Genomic DNA, 16654 nt, shown 5'->3' with positions numbered 1-16654 from the left:
AACCAAAGTATCAAAATAAGTTAACCTAGAAAAACATATGTCTTTTTTTACACAGTGAAGATTACTTTTAGGCAAAACTTAGCAGAAAAATAGTTTGGGAATAAACAAAATTCTTCTTTTGGCAGTGTCCAGTTTGGGATTTAGCTCTGTCCTCTCCTTGGAGGCACCTGTTAACTAAAATTCATCAGTACAAAAAGGCAACACAGTGAAAAGCTGAAATATTAACATTTCAGTAAAGTGCATGGGTCTGTGGCATATTTAATGGCTTTGCTATGACCTTATCTCGGATGCTGAATTAAACGATGGGGATGCCATCATTTGATGCCATCAAATGAAGGTGGCAAGAACAAAAACCCCAAAACCAAGTCAAGCAAGGGATGTGTTGGGGCAGGGGGCATCAAGAAATCAATCATTGTACAGTAATCCTGTCTGTCCGCCTTTTTCCTCCTTTTCTAAAAAACTTTTCCACTTAGGATACTTGGCTGGAATTTGGTGTTTGTTTCCTAACTTTAAGGGCACCAGCACACCAAACAAGCACAGCTTTTAGGAAATTAATGAGTGGTGGATTCAGTCCCCAGTTTGGAATTTTAGGAAGTTGTGGGCAAATATGCTGTACTTTAGCTCAGAGGCATTAAAATAACAAGTACCTTTAACTTTATTCTAAGCAAGAATGGCTTGGCAGCTTTTATCCACTTAGTTGTTTATGGAAGTAACAGGGATGATTTGAGGAAAGAGTAAGAATACTTACTTGTTCTTTCAGCTGATTTACTTTATCTTGGAGAAGCCTCTTCACAAGCCTTAGTTTCTGTTCAACATCCATCATACGTTCTTCCATCATTTTTAGAAGCTGCTCATGACTCCCCTGGAAAGCAACATTTACGTGAAACTCGGTTAACAAAAAACAGTTCACATTTACCAGTCTCCTTCAGTTTATACTTAAGAAAACAGCTGGCACTTCACATTTGAATCTATTTTAAAGAGTCAAATGAATTAATAAGCCATTCATGGAAATAAAATGTTATGGCAACACTTAAAGGACACTTGCAGCATTGAGCTAGTTTTCCAAGTCTAAATTACACTTGACATTACCAGATCTAAGAAAAATTGATATAAAATTCTAAGTTCTTAGATAGATTTGGATAACTTCCTTTTCTTGTTCTTAGGTGCTGCCATATTTCTGTTGAATACGGGAAACAAAACACCAATCAAAATCTTAAGGCTTTTCTAAAAATATTAAGGTGAAGTCACAAGGGCACATTTAACAGCGTAACTCTGCCACACTAAAGGCCCCTTGGAATTGAGTAATATCCTAAAAAACATAGGATACTGTTATCCCAAACTTGATTTGTTACAGGTGGGTTTTTTTTAGATTAGTTGTTGGTAACTAATGTTGCCAAATAGTAGCTCTAAAATGATTTTATTCTTTTTCTTTAGTGAGGTTAACAGAGCCTTAACTAAAAGCATAAAAACCTGAGTGTCATGAGGGTGTCTGTTACACCAACATTAGAGTGAAATTCTCCCAAATGAATTAGAAACACCAGGAACTACAGGAAAGCTTGTTTGTATTTGGGAACTTTAGACAATCAACTGCAGAGAAAAGAGATTCTTTATTTTAATGCTAGCTTGCTACTCTAATTCTAAGAAGTCATCTGAGATTAACTTTGAGAAATCCCCAAAACATAATTCGATCAAAACCAAAGTACCTTCACACACATGGAAGTGAATAAATGAAAAACTGAGGGAGGAGTGTTGTTTCGGGTAGGTAGCTGCTCATGGAAACTGCTGTAAAAAGATGCCCTTAAGGGACTGACTGAAGTCTGCTCAACTTTTTATTAGTTACACCACCAGAAACTTCTTAAGTTTGTGTATGGGGTTATATGACCATTTAGCTTGTGTAAAAATTGAAAAAAGTTACATTACAGTCTTAGAGAAAGTTGCTGTACAGTGTTGTTGGACTGGATATTTTTCTGGATTAAAAAAAGTATTATTAAACAGAATTAGCAGGGAACACTCTAGCCCAATTATCTTGAGCTATCTTTTTAAATTTGATTGGAATTCAAAACCATGGCTGACTGTTAACACTCCATAGGGTTTGCAGGAACCTTGAGTGAGTAGTTAACTGGAAGTTAAGAGTTAGGTATTGAGACCACTGTGTGATCCCTGTTTTTTGGTTTAAAGCTTATTTAAGAATGTTCTGTCTTAACTTCATATGATTTCATATTTAATGGGAGAAGCCAGCTCAAGCATTAGCTTCCAGGTCATTAGAAAGGTAGGAACAAAAAGATCTCTGAAAGCAAACAGCTGAAACTGTTCATAGTTCCAAACTAGAAAAATCATAGGCCTTAATGAGGTGTTTTGCTGACCCACTGAAGTATTAAAAACCCCCACAACCTAGTTTAATCTAGTAATCGGAGACAAAAGAAAAACCTTTAAGGAATGTTACCCAAGAAACAAGTGTGTTAATAATTCTCCCTTTTTGGGCAGAATATGCCCATGTACTATGCAAATTCTTTTCTTAAATGCAGAGGTATGTCCGCTGAAGTGAAGCTGAGTGGCTATACTTAAGTACATCCCCTATTACAAAACTTTCCCAGAAGTCCTGATATGACAATCCTCAGTATCAAAGACATTCTGTCTAAAATTTGTTCATTATGCTCATAAAGCTGAAACTATTGATACTATTAAGACAAGAGACATTCTGTTTAAAAAAAAATTTTATTTTTCATTTACATCAAAAAATGTCATCTTTCCCTGTTAAAAAGTTTATACATCTTATACAAAAATGCAGTATAAATACCCCAGATTTTCTTCAAATCTCATATAAAATTAGTACCATTTGCGAAAAATAGTCTCTTTCCACACTGAACAGCTCCACATTTTAAATAACATAAATAAACAGTATTTGTAACAAATTAAAAAAGACAGTTTATGAACTTTCACAAAATAGCTTCTAGACAAATAAATAGGAAATAACACTGTGGAGATTTTTTCTTTTTTTTTTTCTCTTTTTTTTTTTTTTTTAAAAACCACAAAATAATTTGATCCTCAAGTTTCTCAGCTTATGCCAGTTCGTGTGTTTGTGTGTGTTTGTCATGGTAAGGAATGAGATCATAAGCAGCCAAGCTGTCAGAGGTGCCCGATCCTCCGGTAGGAATCTGCATGCACTGCTCGCTGCTCCGGTAGCAAGGCCTAGAGAAAGAAGGCAAGTGGGATACTTCACCCTGATATCCAGATTTTCTTTTAAATATGTACGTATATTAAAGCAAACCACCAATACAAGCAAAGCAAGCAACACAAGACAAACAAAAACACACACAAAAGAAAACATGCAGAGTATCACATATTATATTCTCTAAATACTAGTATTAGCACTACATGTAGGCAATTGAGGAGATATTCAGGATGCATTTTCTAGATGTAAGGACTCTTCAGGTGGCTTATCCATGGTTTTTGAGGCATTTAAAAAGATCAGTGGCAGTGATTAACTGCAATTAGCAAAGCAATTTTCTTAGAGGAAATTATCTGCCACTATATACTTGTGTATATATATATATAATCTCACAGATTGCCGAATAGCATTTGTGATAAATGTGGTCCAACTGACCTCTGAAAACTTATCTGCATTTTTATTTTAAATCTAGTTGTAAGTCTTTTCCTGAGACAGGTGAACAAGCTGTTGGTCAGAGGTGATTTGAATTTTTAAATGAAAAGCTGAAGAAAGGGGAAGTTGAGCATCTTTAAGTACTCTGAACAAAAATATTGGTTAGCAGAGGTTCTAAAACAACTTCAGAAAACGTTGGGTCACTAACAGGCTCCCAAATCTAGTTACTGAGGAAGGAATATGAGAAGAAAGTGCAGTGATTGCTACTGCACAGCAGGCATGAGACAGCAGAAACAGTCATTTGGAATTGAGAAGAGTCCAGACAGGTTAACACAGTAGAAAAGGCTCAGGAGTTTTAATTTAGTGAAATTTGAACATATGACAGTAGCCTTTGGAGGACAGTAGCTCAAGACTGACTGTAAAATGAATGAGAACACAGGCCACCACTGCCATGATCAAAAAAGCAATGAAAATTGCAAAGCATGATGAACACAAACTCCAAAAAGGAGGGGGATAACTTTGGATACCTTATTACACAGAAGAACTCAGGATCTAAGAAAGCTGCAAAGTGCAAAGCAGCAGCAGCAAAACTAGGTGATTAAGGTTACACAGAAAGCACGGAGATAACCTGACGTACTCACTGGTGAAAAGATGATGAAGAGGGATTAGGATGCAATTTTTCAAGATGCTAAAGGGGACATTAAAATGGACATAAGCTCAACTAAATGTTAACCCTAAGAATCAGGATGACTAAGAAAAAAAATCAACAGTGAGAATTAAAGCAAGATGTGCTTACAGAAACATCAAAATTCAGACAAACTGAAACAAATTTGGCCTTGTCTACAGTTGTAGAATGCACGTGTTTAATAATGATTTTAGAAAGTTATCTAGTAAAGCCCGTAAAAAAAAAAAAGCCATAGAAGATGTTATAAACACTTGAAGCAAAAAACTCCAAACACCACAAACCTAATAAAGTGCATTAGTGCATTGACAGCAAATATTTGCAAAGCCTCTCCAAGTATTTTTAATTTCATTAAGCTTTGCAGAATAAAAGCTTTTACAGGAAATGTACAAGTGATTTACCTGTGGAACTACAAGTTGCAGGATATGACTAGTTTGCAAATTGTTTCTCAGGCTTTCAAAGGCAAAATGACAAAGTCATCACTCCTAATGCAATACACAGCACATTCATTTGTAGATGATACTGCTGTAATATGGCTTTTATTGATTTCAAAATTAAACTGTATGCTCTACTTTCCACTTTACAGGACCAAGTACATTAGCCTGTGGTAATGCACTTCTATTGGGACTCAGCTGAAAGAAAGAGAACCTTACAATTGATTTATTTTTACTTATATTATTTGCTGTTAACTTCTTTTGAGGGTAGGGATTTTGATTTTTTTGCCTTTCTTAAAAGAATTTTTAGTCCAAGTTTCAGAAGCTTAGAAACTATTACTGCATATACTCTCTCCATAATACCTTTATTCCAGAATACCCCGTTAACATGTTCAGAGATTTTTGAGCTTCAAAGTTGTTTTTTTTAAAAACATGACTGCAATTTCAGTTTAAAATGTAAAGGTGTGGTGGTGGTGGTTTTTTTTCTAACAGATTAATAGAAGTGTTAGTATTTTATCTAAGTTATTTAGAGCTTTGTATTTTCTCATAAGATCAAGTTGCAATATTATTTTAAGGCCTATGGCCTGAGCCATAGCTTTACAGATTTAGAGATCTGGTTACTTTTTGAAACAGAGTGTCATTTGGCAAGCCTAGTCCCCAAGCTTAATTTTTATATGGGAGATGCAAACTTTTCTACCTATTGCCTTTAATTCAGTTTTACATGTTAAAACCCCCAAAAAACACTAAGAATGACTCTGCCCAATAAGTGCAGTAGATGTCATCTTCCTGTGAATTAAGATATTTTATTCTTTTTGATCCTCAGAATTGCCAATGTTGAAGTTTCTATGTAACAGTAATGGTGTTCTCCAGTGTCTTGCCTTATGGCCAAATAAAGATAGGCTGACCTTAGAAAAAAAGATTAAGTTGCTTGTATTCTGCTCTGCTACAGCTGACAGAACTCTGTATGACAGCAACAGCCCAAACTAGTATTTTGTGTGTGATGGGTATGTGCTTGTGCAATATGTGGTGTAGTGTATTCTTTAAAACAATGATTCCAGACATAGACATTAGGTAAAGAAAACAAAACCAAAAAACCCCCCCACCCTATAAACACTTACTGCACATTGATCAGAAGGAGAAAAGCCAGTTGAATGTGGATGGGGGTGTTTATTTCAAAAGATTAAGATGACTTCAGAATTAAGCGATGGCTCAAGCTATATATGCTAAATAACAGAGGTTTTGTATATATCTTTGATAGAATGAATTTTAATTTTCATTTTTGAACTGGCATAAACAGAGAACGGATCTCATCAGAATTGAAAAACCAAGAAAACTAACCAGGTACCCTTTTAAAGTTGTAACCTGCAGAGTAATGAGAGCTTTACCTGTTGCATGTTTGTTTCAGAGGGTCTACTTTCAAGTTCTTCCTGAAGACGTTGACTCCTCCTCTCTGCTTGTAGGAGCTGGTGTTGGAGCTGCAGAAACTGTTCCTTGGGCACCATTGCACAGCCTTGCTGCTGGAGCTCCCGGGAGTGCGGAGGCTGGCTAAGCATCACACTGCCGCTTGAGTGGAGCATCTGAAGACCAAAGGACATCAACCGTCAGGAGAAAGCAGCACTGCTGTTCACACAAGGTATCTGTCAGCAATGCGCTAGACATCAGGTTACTCTTGAACAATTTCTTGTATGCAAGAGAAACTAGCCTGAACTTGGTAACGCAAACTAGACAGCTTTTACCTTTCCAGTGGAAAAAAGATGCATCTTTACATGCAGTTCTGAAGTCTAAAGGAATCTGAGGATCCATTCATATTTTCAGACCTAAATTACAAAATCATTGCATTTCTGATTAAATCCTATCAGTTAAATGGGCCTGTTATGAGGTTTAACTTCATGGTCTTTTTTAATTTTAACCTTGATCTTAGCAGCTTTTCTAAAAATAGTATCCACTTACAAATAAAAGCACTAGCACAAGACAGGCTTAAGCTGTCCACCAGTGCCAATTATTTCTAGTCTTTAATCTAATCTAAGATGGAGAGATAACATTCTCAAAAACAAAACAAATTTTCGGTGTAATGTGTGATGACTTAATTTGATGCCAGCTGCTATATTACATTCAGAATTCAGTATTTAGAATCCCATCTATCTTTCCTTGCGTTCACTACTACACTAGAAATTTTAACACATTTTACAATTTTAATTTCAAGACATGCCACAAGCAGAGTTTGATGGCAAGTCTGGAGTCCTCCCAAGTGTCTGTGCTGCATGAGCAAAGGTACACTCAGAGAGGCCCTTGACATACGGATACATGATACATTTGGAATTAAACTACCTCAGATTGCATGTCTTGCTTTCATCTCACATCATGGGATGCTGCTCCCAAGCAATGCCATGACAGTTAGTGGATGAAGGTGGCTAGAAGAGAGGCATTTCTGGTGTTGCCTTACTACAGAAGCATTGCATCCACAATAGCCCAAGTTAGATAAACTGGCCCAGCATTAGACGAACTTTCAGTCAATATTAAAAGCCAAGATAGCCACATGAAACAATTTAACATTTTTCTAGACTAAAGTAAAATCCAGGTAAGACTAGCTCGCAGTTGTAATAGTTGATAATACTAAAAAAAAGGACCAGGACTGTACAGTAAACCCCCTGATGTTCAAAGATGACTTGCAGCTTGAATGTAGGAAGAAAGTATTAATCTGATACAAAAAGGACCCCAGCTGACCACATCATAAAATTCTCACCTCTTATCTCAAAACCATTATTCTGTTCCCTTAGGAAAAGGCATATAAGATTGTGTTAGTGGTTTTAATTTTCCTTTCACAAATGGTAGAATTAAGGCCTCAATTCATAATCATATTTCAGTTACTGAGCTCGTTTATAATATAAACCGTAAGCATTTTTCATAATGGTGCAGCTCTTCTGGCCATGTTAATATAGGTACATCTCTGCTGGTCCAGGTAAACAGAAAATAGATTCGTAAGTACTTTAAAATAAAACTATTTGTAGTTCAAGCTGTCAGGAGGTTCTCTTGAATCAACTAGTCCGTAAAGGAGCTATTTTTTCACTGACAATATAAACAGTGAAAACAATGAAATTTTGATGGAATTTGTTTAGAGTTTCATGTAACATTGTGAAGCATGTGAGATCTAATGAAGGGGCTGAAGAAACAGTCAACGTTAACAGCATCTTAAAATTAAATACCAATTGCGTGGCTAACTAGAACAATATAGTTGTGCTGTATTCATCTTTGGAAGAAAGTGGAACAATAATGAACCTGCTAAAACTATTAGGGGTGATAGCGTGATCACGGATCAGTTAAAATATTAAGGAAACATATGACAGTCTGGTGAAAAAGCATGCAGATATCAGAGGTAAATATGCAAACACCTTCAAGCCTCACGGTCAGCGGTTTCAAAGGAAAGGGTTGAGCCACTTTTCATTTTGTTATAATCATTTAATTCTTTTGAATGTAATTGGTTATTTCTCTCCATTTTCATGGCAATGCTTGGTGTACAGTATCAAATTGCACGATACACTAACCACAGAGAAGTTAGTGCAGCTGTCGAAGTTAAAATCTACATAAAAATGAATAGTGGCTTCTTTACTTAAAAGATGCATGGAATAATAATAATAAAAAAAAATAACTATAAAAAAGAAATGTTTTCTCCATGCTGTGGTAGTACATTGAAAATGATTGCTCTACCTTCGCACACTATTTCAGAAAGAGAACTGCACCCTTCTCTGCTAGTTCCAACCACTGAGTTCTAGACAGGTTAGCCATGAACAAAAGGAGAACAGGTACAAAAGAGAAAGTTAGAAGTCATAAAGCACTAAGTGAATGTTACACACACCTGCTGGAAAAATGTTATCAGGAGTAACAGAAGCCCGGCATGTTTGAAATACAAATTTTAGGAAAAAACACTATTCCATGCTTGATGTTTATACCAAAGCGTTTAACAGTGTTTGGAATTTTCCCAAACCTTAATTAAGACTATATAAACAAAAGCACAGGGCATATAAACAGTCTTTTCAATAACTTGTCAAAATCTCATCTTTTCTAATTAAGTTTTTTTACAGTTTTACAGGTAATTACATGGTATGTTCAAACGCCTCCCATTTGCTCTTTTGATGAAAAACATGAAGCCTTTTAATAAACAGTGGTGTAAAAGCCTCACGTAGAAGACACTTTGATTTATGGAACAAGTAAAAAATGTGTTTTGTTGAGTTTTTTTAGTAATATGTTTTAAACTCAAATTTAAAACATCAAGTTTAGGCAGGACTGCTGAGAGACAACTTGGAGATCTAGCCTGACTTTAAGGGATACACCAACTTCACATAGTTGAAGCTTGTCCGTTCTTGTAACCAAGGGCACCTAAGAATTACGGAGTTTTCTTAACATCCAGCGTGATTTGTCTCCAGCAGTACTGAACAAACTTCCACATTTACAGCAGCCTTTGGAAGAATTTCAACTGAAGTTTTCACTCATGCCTTTAGATTAACAGCAAGTAGTGGAAATTGTTAGTCTATCACCATCTAGATAAAACAGCAAGGCTTAAATTCAGCAAATTGTTCCCATAGTAACTAAGGACAGGTTTCTACACTAAAAGCAGCATTGCGCAAATATTAGTTAGGAAACTTGAGGTTACACGCTTTAAAAAGAAAGAGGAAAGTGTCAGCCTTGCTTCAAGCACAGAAACAAATTTCTTCGCTATTTGATTTTATATCTGAAGCCTTGCATGAATGACGATAAATCACAACATGCTTCAGAGAGGCAAGTTTGCCACACTAACATCTTGATCATGAAAGATGAGATTAGGCATTAGGGGAGACCAATTCTAATTTCAATTAATTCCCTCTGTTCCTACACATCTAGAAGCTGTTTTTAAATAAATTAATAGATTCAGCAGGAAGTGAGATAGTAATAAAGCCCCACACTATTCAGTACAGTCAACACTGATGGAAAAGTACCTCCATTAACTGATCATCCAGTTTGACTTGCTTTTTTCTTAGCCCATCATTTTCTGAGCTGGTTTCCAGTTCACGTTCAAGAGAATTCATCTGACTGATCTATTAAAGACAAGAAGTTTCCTTAGAAAGGTAGTAGTTTCTTATTTTATCCATTTTCTTTTCCCCTGCAATGTGCAAGTCACAGATCATTGCACATCAAGACAATTCAAGATTAAGAGACATAAGTATTTTTGGATAAGTGTAAAGCTTTGCTAAAAGTGATGTCTAAGACAATGTTATACAGCATCTCTGACAAGTTTCAAAGAATAAGCAGGGTTTAACCCAAAAGCGGTAACGCTACTGTGTAAGCACTGTGTATTGCAGAGCACCTGAGCAGCCTGCGTTTTGTTTATGGTTCCCATGTTTTACCACTGGAACTGTTTGTGCTGACTAAAAGTCCTGCAACACATCGGCATGGAGTCCCACCCTGCATGCTCTGCAAAAGCACAGAAGATTCTCAGCTCCCTGGGACAGGGTTTCATAAGAGACAAAGAGCGCAAAGCTCGGAGTAAAAGAAAAATCACAGCTTACTACATTAGCTCTTAGAGATGGAAAATACTGCATTGAGTCACATATTTACCATCTAAAACTAACCTTCCTGTTTGCAGATGACAACTCCTTCTGAAGCTGTTCACACTCTCTCTTCAAGCTTAATTTCTCTTGCTCTATGGCTTTGACAATACCCGACTGGCTTTGATGCTTTTGGTGCTTTAGGGAAAGGATAGTAGATTCCAGCTGTCGCATCTAAAGAGACCAGAGATGAAAAAATGTGGAAAGATGTTCCAGACAATTCAAACAAATCAAAGTGCATCTACTTCACTTAAAATACCAAGTACCAATCTATTTTGGACTCATAACAGATTCTGGGTTATTTTTGACATTTTAGCTTTTTAGCAAGAATATTGTCCTTCTTGCCCTTCCTCCTGCCCATAATCTGCCTAATAACGTAAGCCAAGAAATTGCACATGAAGGATGCTAGGAATATTACAAACTTCTTTAAGAAAGGCATTAACTGAAAGTCAGACCAGAACCTTAGACACAAGTTAGCAGGATCTTCTTTTGAAGAAGAGCTGTTTGAAACATCACGAGTGTCTACCTATTCGGTGCAGACAAAGGAACACTACTCCATTACGCATTCTTTCTGCAAACCTTTCTATTCAAAACTAAGGAACAATATTCCTTTCCTGTATCACCTATTGCAAAAGAAGAATCATCAAGTTTTGCCTAGCATGCGGGGACCACCTCTGTGATCTGTCATCTTGGTCAGGTTACCTTCTCCCTGGAGTGAGTCAGGTCTGTTTTAGTGCTCTGCACTTCTCTCTGCAGCCTCTCATTCTCCTGCCTGAGCAGCTGCTGCTCCTGTTTTGTCAGCTGGTCCAGTTCATCCCAGTGTATTTGCCTCTGTTGGTCCTGCAGCCCTGAGGAAGGCACAGCCAGTTCTAGAACCCGATTCTTAAGAGACAGAATTGTAGGGTTAGGCCTTAAACAAAGAAGCAGATATTTTCTCTATTCAGGTGGGCTTTAAGTAGGCTTTCAGTAATTGCAGACTCTAAAGTTGCAGGATTCCCATCTTCCTCACAGCTTACACACTTTTCCCCTAAGAAACCCAATGTGCTAATCACAGTGCAAACCCAAAGTGTTTCCCTTTGCTCAAATCATAGATAATAGCTGTGCACTAGAATGGTTGATAGGAGTGCACAGAGTTCAACAACACAAAAAAAAAAGCAATTTGTGCTACATTTCAGAGCCCCATCAGGCAAGTAATAAACCCAGTATTATATATTATTCGGTAATAGCTGTAATTTAGTTTCTGTTGTACAATTCTGAAACAGCCTCTTTTCCATGTGGACATTAAATATTCCTTAATTACATGGCAAACAAGCCAAATTACTAACTGAATTCATAATACCAATCCCAAGACTGCTGGCTACAACCTCCTTCAGTTACAGTTCCTCATCAGTTAAGAGAGGCTGATTATAATACTGTGCCTTTCAAAACCAAGTTTGAGTGAAAATTAGATCCCGTCAATTACTCGTTTGATTGTTAATATGTTTATAGTTTTGATAGGTGGAAATTCATATATTGTCCAGAGACATATTTTTCCCCCCCCAAAGATTTCTTTCAGGGAAGAATGGAAACTCAGGAGATGGGCTGATCATCATCTGTCCTTATGTTCAAAACTTACAAGTTTTTTTAAAAGAAGTTTAAAATCTGCACATTATATACAATCCAACAAGACTAATTATAGTCAACCGTTTTAAAATGGAAAACTACTGAATACAGAAAACATCATTCAAATAGGGCTTTTTCTTGTACCCACCTCCTCTCAGATTTTTTAAATTATGAGCTTTATCACTTGTTTAAAAAAAAATAAATCAATAGTTGCATAACTCAGAGTCCACTTGCTCAAGCCTGCCACATATTTGTGTCCTTTTAGTGGACAGGCAAACGTAAAGAAATAAGTTGGCTACAGTGTCAGGCTAGAGCAGAGCAGCAGCTCGTGTCTGTAAACCCTGGCATGCAAAGTTGACTGACTTTGAGGCACCTGAAGTCCATTACCTTTTCATTGGCATTCTGCAGTTGCTTGTGCAAAGACATCACTTCTTGTTTAAGAGTTTCCTTCTCCTGTTGTGTCACCCGTAAGTCTGATTTTAGTCGGGACATTTGAAGGTTGGTATTTTGCAGCGTTTCATCTAAACTCTGAACCTGTAACGAGCAGGAACACAGCTTGGCATTTACTGGACCAAGATTTCTCATAATCTTGGTCTCCTAGGATGTGTATGCACCACCTATCACACATACTTAGGATCTCTGATGGAAGGAGTGAAGAAGTTATAATGCTGACAGCCCGCTTCAAAAGTGCTAAATGATTTTCTGACTGGCTGTTCCATATCAGTAGCCATCCTCTTTGAATACAGCCACAATACTACATTCAACAGACATCTTCCAGCCCCAAATATTTATTGTGATATGCCAGGAAAAGAAGATTTCTCTTGAATTATTTATTCTTCCTGGCAGCCCATGGCCAACGAGAAATCCCAAGTGAGATCAGCCAAGCAGAGAGACATTTGTTCCCCTCCCCTGCTTGGCAAGGGACAAGCCACTGCCAGAAGAGCAGGGAGCAGAGTTCCTGAAGTATTTTAGGAATAATTGGGCAGAATGAGTTGGCAAAAGTAACTTGGCCATAGACGCAAAACATGGCTTTTTCTCAGGGAAAAAAATCCCTCATTGCATTTAACAAGTTTCCTCTTGTCCTTTAAGAGCATCACTTTGAAAGACCATCAAAGCAGCCATTCTTAGCTACATGACATCTTTGCATCCATTAGAGGAGGGCTGCTTTTAGTGAGAAAAAAAAACACTACAAGAGATTACAAAAATGCTTTTGATCTAGGGCTATAACAAAAAAATCACTATTATACCTTTTCTTGTGAAACGGTGAGCTGTGTTTTCAGTGTCTGACTCTGCTGTTCCCAGGACTTCTGCTCTTGCTTCAAGCTGCCAATTGCATTCTCTAAGCAGCTTACTTTAGCTACCTGAAATAAGATTACATCTGTAAGCCTGACTCATTCAGGATTTTAACTCAATTTGACTTTGAGAGTTAAGCTAGAGGGAGTTACAGCTATGCAAAGAAAACACGGGAGGGCAAAAAACCCCCTCAGCTCCCAGCCTGAATCTCTACACAACGAGATCATTATTTACAGTGCGCATGCTAGTTACACTGCTTGAGTTCAGAGTTACAAGATGTAAGGCTGCAATAAAAGTGCAAGAACACTGTCTTCCTTGTCCTGCTGCAATGTTTATATCCAGGCCCCTGTTCCTTGCAATGTTTGGAATTTTCTACATAATCAAATTACAGTAAAGCTGTGCTCCAGAATTTAAGCTTTCTCTTTAAGACCAGCTAGGAAAAAAAAAGGCAGGCAATTAAGCTTTTATCTGGCTTGAAGGTAAAACCAAACAAAAAAAAAATCCAAAGTCGTTTTACAGGTTAGGGTGATACAGATAACGATATAAGAATTTTAACAGCCCGTTACAGCATGTAAGTAGTGATGTGGGTTTGCAGTTCTTTTTTACCTTATCAATACATCTGTTTAATTCCTCGCTCAGGGCTTCTTTTTCTTTCTGCAGCTTTTCATTTTTAGTAATTAAGCTCGAAACTTCATTTTGAAGGTCAGAGAGTTCAGGGCAACTGGACAGCTGTGGAAAACAAACCCCTCAGTTGCATTTCTGTGCTGTTGCAGAATTTTTTTTATGCAAGTATTACACAAAGCTTTCTCTTCTCTGGGCCAATCATCCCACTCCAGAGAGAATGGAAGAGAGAAAAGCATACTCTAACTCAGTATGAATGATCATTTGAGCATCATTCGTCTATCGGAGGCATCCTTCCTACAACAGCAGTGCTAAGGATTCCTAATTGCCCTGTGATCCCTCGGATTTGCTTTAGGGCTAGTCTTTCTCTGCCCCTTCCATGAAAGGGGAAAAAATACTGTACTGCTGACTTCTGATCCTTTTCCCATTTGACACAGTGCTTTAGCTTAACACTCTGCCTTGTGCTGTGCTGTTCTGTCTTTGCTCAATCTTCTGTCTTTAATTACACTCAATCCACAATCTGCTCTTTACTGAACAGGCCTCATCTGCTTTTGCTTTTTAAGACCATTATCTATTCTAAGCACTGGGTGCATCAAATGAATGCCTTAGAGAGTAAAGAAAATTACTTTGTGGAGCCCTAATCAGGAGAGCTAACTCATTTGTAGCCTATTCATTATCTGTGTTTATTAGCATATATTTACAACCAATTGAACCATGCTTATACAGGTGATAACCAAGCCCAGGAAATTACCCTCAGAAGTTGGGAGATGAAGTCTCCAGATGGGTTTAGCAATAGGAATTCTCTCTGAAAGGATATGCTGGAAGAGTCCAGTCCTTAAAAATTGAGCTGTATGGGTATCACTAGTTACACAGGGAAGTGTTCCCCTTCCTATCCTGTCTGCACAAACTAGAAAAGCCCTGTCTATTCCTTGATTAGAGCTTTAAATCATTGTCTTTATTTTCAAAGCCTGTCTTTGTAGACCCATTACTCTGGAAGATCTTTTGGCAAAGGCAATGTGAAACCAACTGTATTTAAACAGCTGTGCATTGTACCCAGGGACTGCTTCAAGAGGATTTATATTCTCTTGCTGTTATGACCATTCTTTAAAGAAATTAACTATTTCCAACTTGGGCAAGAGAGTAGGGCACATTAAGGGACAGCCAGCATTATCTGATAGCACTCAAATAGGATGCCATACTTGTTTTGTCTTCTCTAGTTCCTGCTTGAGGATGTGGTTCTCCTGCTCCAATATATGAGCTTGGACCTTCATTTTTGACAGCTCCACCTCCAAGGAAGACACCATATTGGATGACTGCAAAAAGTAAAAGACTCAGGTTTCAACTTGAGACATGCCGAGTAACAAAGGTTAACCAGAGGATGCTGCAGCCAGTCACATGGGTTAGAACTGGGATGGCACTGGACAGAACAGAGCAGGCATGCTGGAAAATTCAGGTAAATACTTATCATTGCTTGGCTCCATTTCAAGAAAAATCTGCACACTTCTACCTGCCTGCTTTTGGCTGCTCTCATGCTTTCATTCCACCCCCGCTGCCGCACACACCTATGTTTCTGGCTAATGCTTGGGAAATTGCAGCTTTGAAGGCTCAAGCACAGCTCAAAGACATGCTAATTCCATAGCACCTCTGCATTCCTAAAAGTTCAGTTGTTTCTACCATTAGAAACAGTGTAATCTCATACCTTTACTTTGGAGTTTTCCAGTTCCTCTTTCAGTACCAGTCTCTCCTTTTCCCATTCTTCCAGGGTACACTTTCCTGCTTCCCTTTCCTTTTGCTTGAGCACCCTTGCCAGCTGTTGATTAAGATCCTGCACATCTGCTTGATTTTTGGAGTTCCTCTGGCTAAGTTCTGTATTTTCGGAGTCCAGCTGCTGGTTTCTGGTCTTCAGGTCTGCTACCTGAATCAGGACAGCAGTGTCAGTTATGACTGCTTTTACACTGGGAATGAGACTTTTAAGAACGTTTCCTTTCTATTAAGATGATTAAAAGAACTGACAAGCGTCACTCCCGCACCACAGTGTCTCTGAACGGTGGGGCAGAGCTGCTGTTAACTGTATTCTAAGTAATAGTCACGACCCCAGTAGCATTGCCTGCTTTATTTCCCTATAGCTGTTTAACTTGCTCCATGCCCTAATTTTAGGCCAAATCAAGTGGAATCATATTTAGGAGTAAGAATCCTCCTGATGACCTGTTGCATGCACGGTCAGCCCCAGAAGCTGTTAAATTCTCATAAATAGCCTTAATTATATCAGTTATGATATCAGTCATCTGGCACACCACTCTGTTCCTCCTTCCCTTTGCCACGCTGATGTGTATTTTGAGGGGTGTGCTGGTGACGTAGTAGATTGTTCTGAGCAAGTAGTATTGCTTGGTAAAATTCTAAGAGGGACATGAATCTAAGAGCTACTTAAACCTTCTACTGTGCCTAGCATAACAAACCACCCTTAAAATAAAAGTAGCAGTCTCATGGATACAAGCAAAGGGTCACAGCTGGTAGAATTCCTAGACCCAGCCAGCTGGGAAATAAGAGGCTGAGTCACATAACCCCTATTTCCCATGGGCTAGCTGCAGAGCATTACCCGTAAAGAGTACAAAAGAAATATTTTAACTTTATATTTCTATTAAATAAACCTTCCAAGCTGACTATGGAAAGCGCTCTCGAGTTTGTAAACCAGATAGTTACAGTAGCATTGGTGTAGATCCTGTCTTCTGAGCATGTCAAACAAGCCTTCTGTCAATCCCAAAGACTTAATGAGAACCGTTGTCAAAACGTTTAAGGTATATAATGGTAATTTTCTACTGCCTTTGCATCCACCTAAGGAACA

At 37.9% G+C, this 16654-nt stretch overlaps 1 protein-coding gene across 9 annotated transcripts in view; it reads right to left on the bottom strand.

Moving 5' to 3' along the window:
• Positions 1-16654, bottom strand: part of NIN (ninein) — a 65542-nt gene that overhangs the window by 4590 nt on the left and 44298 nt on the right. For 5 of the 9 annotated variants that reach the window (XM_055811339.1, XM_055811333.1, XM_027778529.2 and 2 more), the window contains 10 exons: positions 15512-15727; positions 15012-15125; positions 13798-13920; positions 13146-13259; positions 12286-12432; positions 10999-11178; positions 10321-10470; positions 9688-9786; positions 6103-6294; positions 749-862 (listed from right to left, as the gene is read on the bottom strand). In XM_055811339.1, the coding sequence (XP_055667314.1) occupies positions 749-862; positions 6103-6294; positions 9688-9786; positions 10321-10470; positions 10999-11178; positions 12286-12432; positions 13146-13259; positions 13798-13920; positions 15012-15125; positions 15512-15727 (1449 nt within the window). Of the gene's footprint in view, positions 1-748; positions 863-2702; positions 3190-4242; positions 4290-6102; positions 6295-9687; positions 9787-10320; positions 10471-10998; positions 11179-12285; positions 12433-13145; positions 13260-13797; positions 13921-15011; positions 15126-15511; positions 15728-16654 lie in introns of those variants that run through there. The other 4 variants (XM_027778530.2, XM_005231577.3, XM_055811347.1 and 1 more) reach the window with 4 other exon arrangements.

This window comes from Falco peregrinus, chromosome 1 (assembly GCF_023634155.1).
Source record: "Falco peregrinus isolate bFalPer1 chromosome 1, bFalPer1.pri, whole genome shotgun sequence".
Taxonomy (NCBI): domain Eukaryota; kingdom Metazoa; phylum Chordata; class Aves; order Falconiformes; family Falconidae; genus Falco; species Falco peregrinus.
The sequence above is the reverse complement of the archived record's forward strand: the minus strand, read 5'-3'. Positions and strand labels throughout refer to the sequence as shown.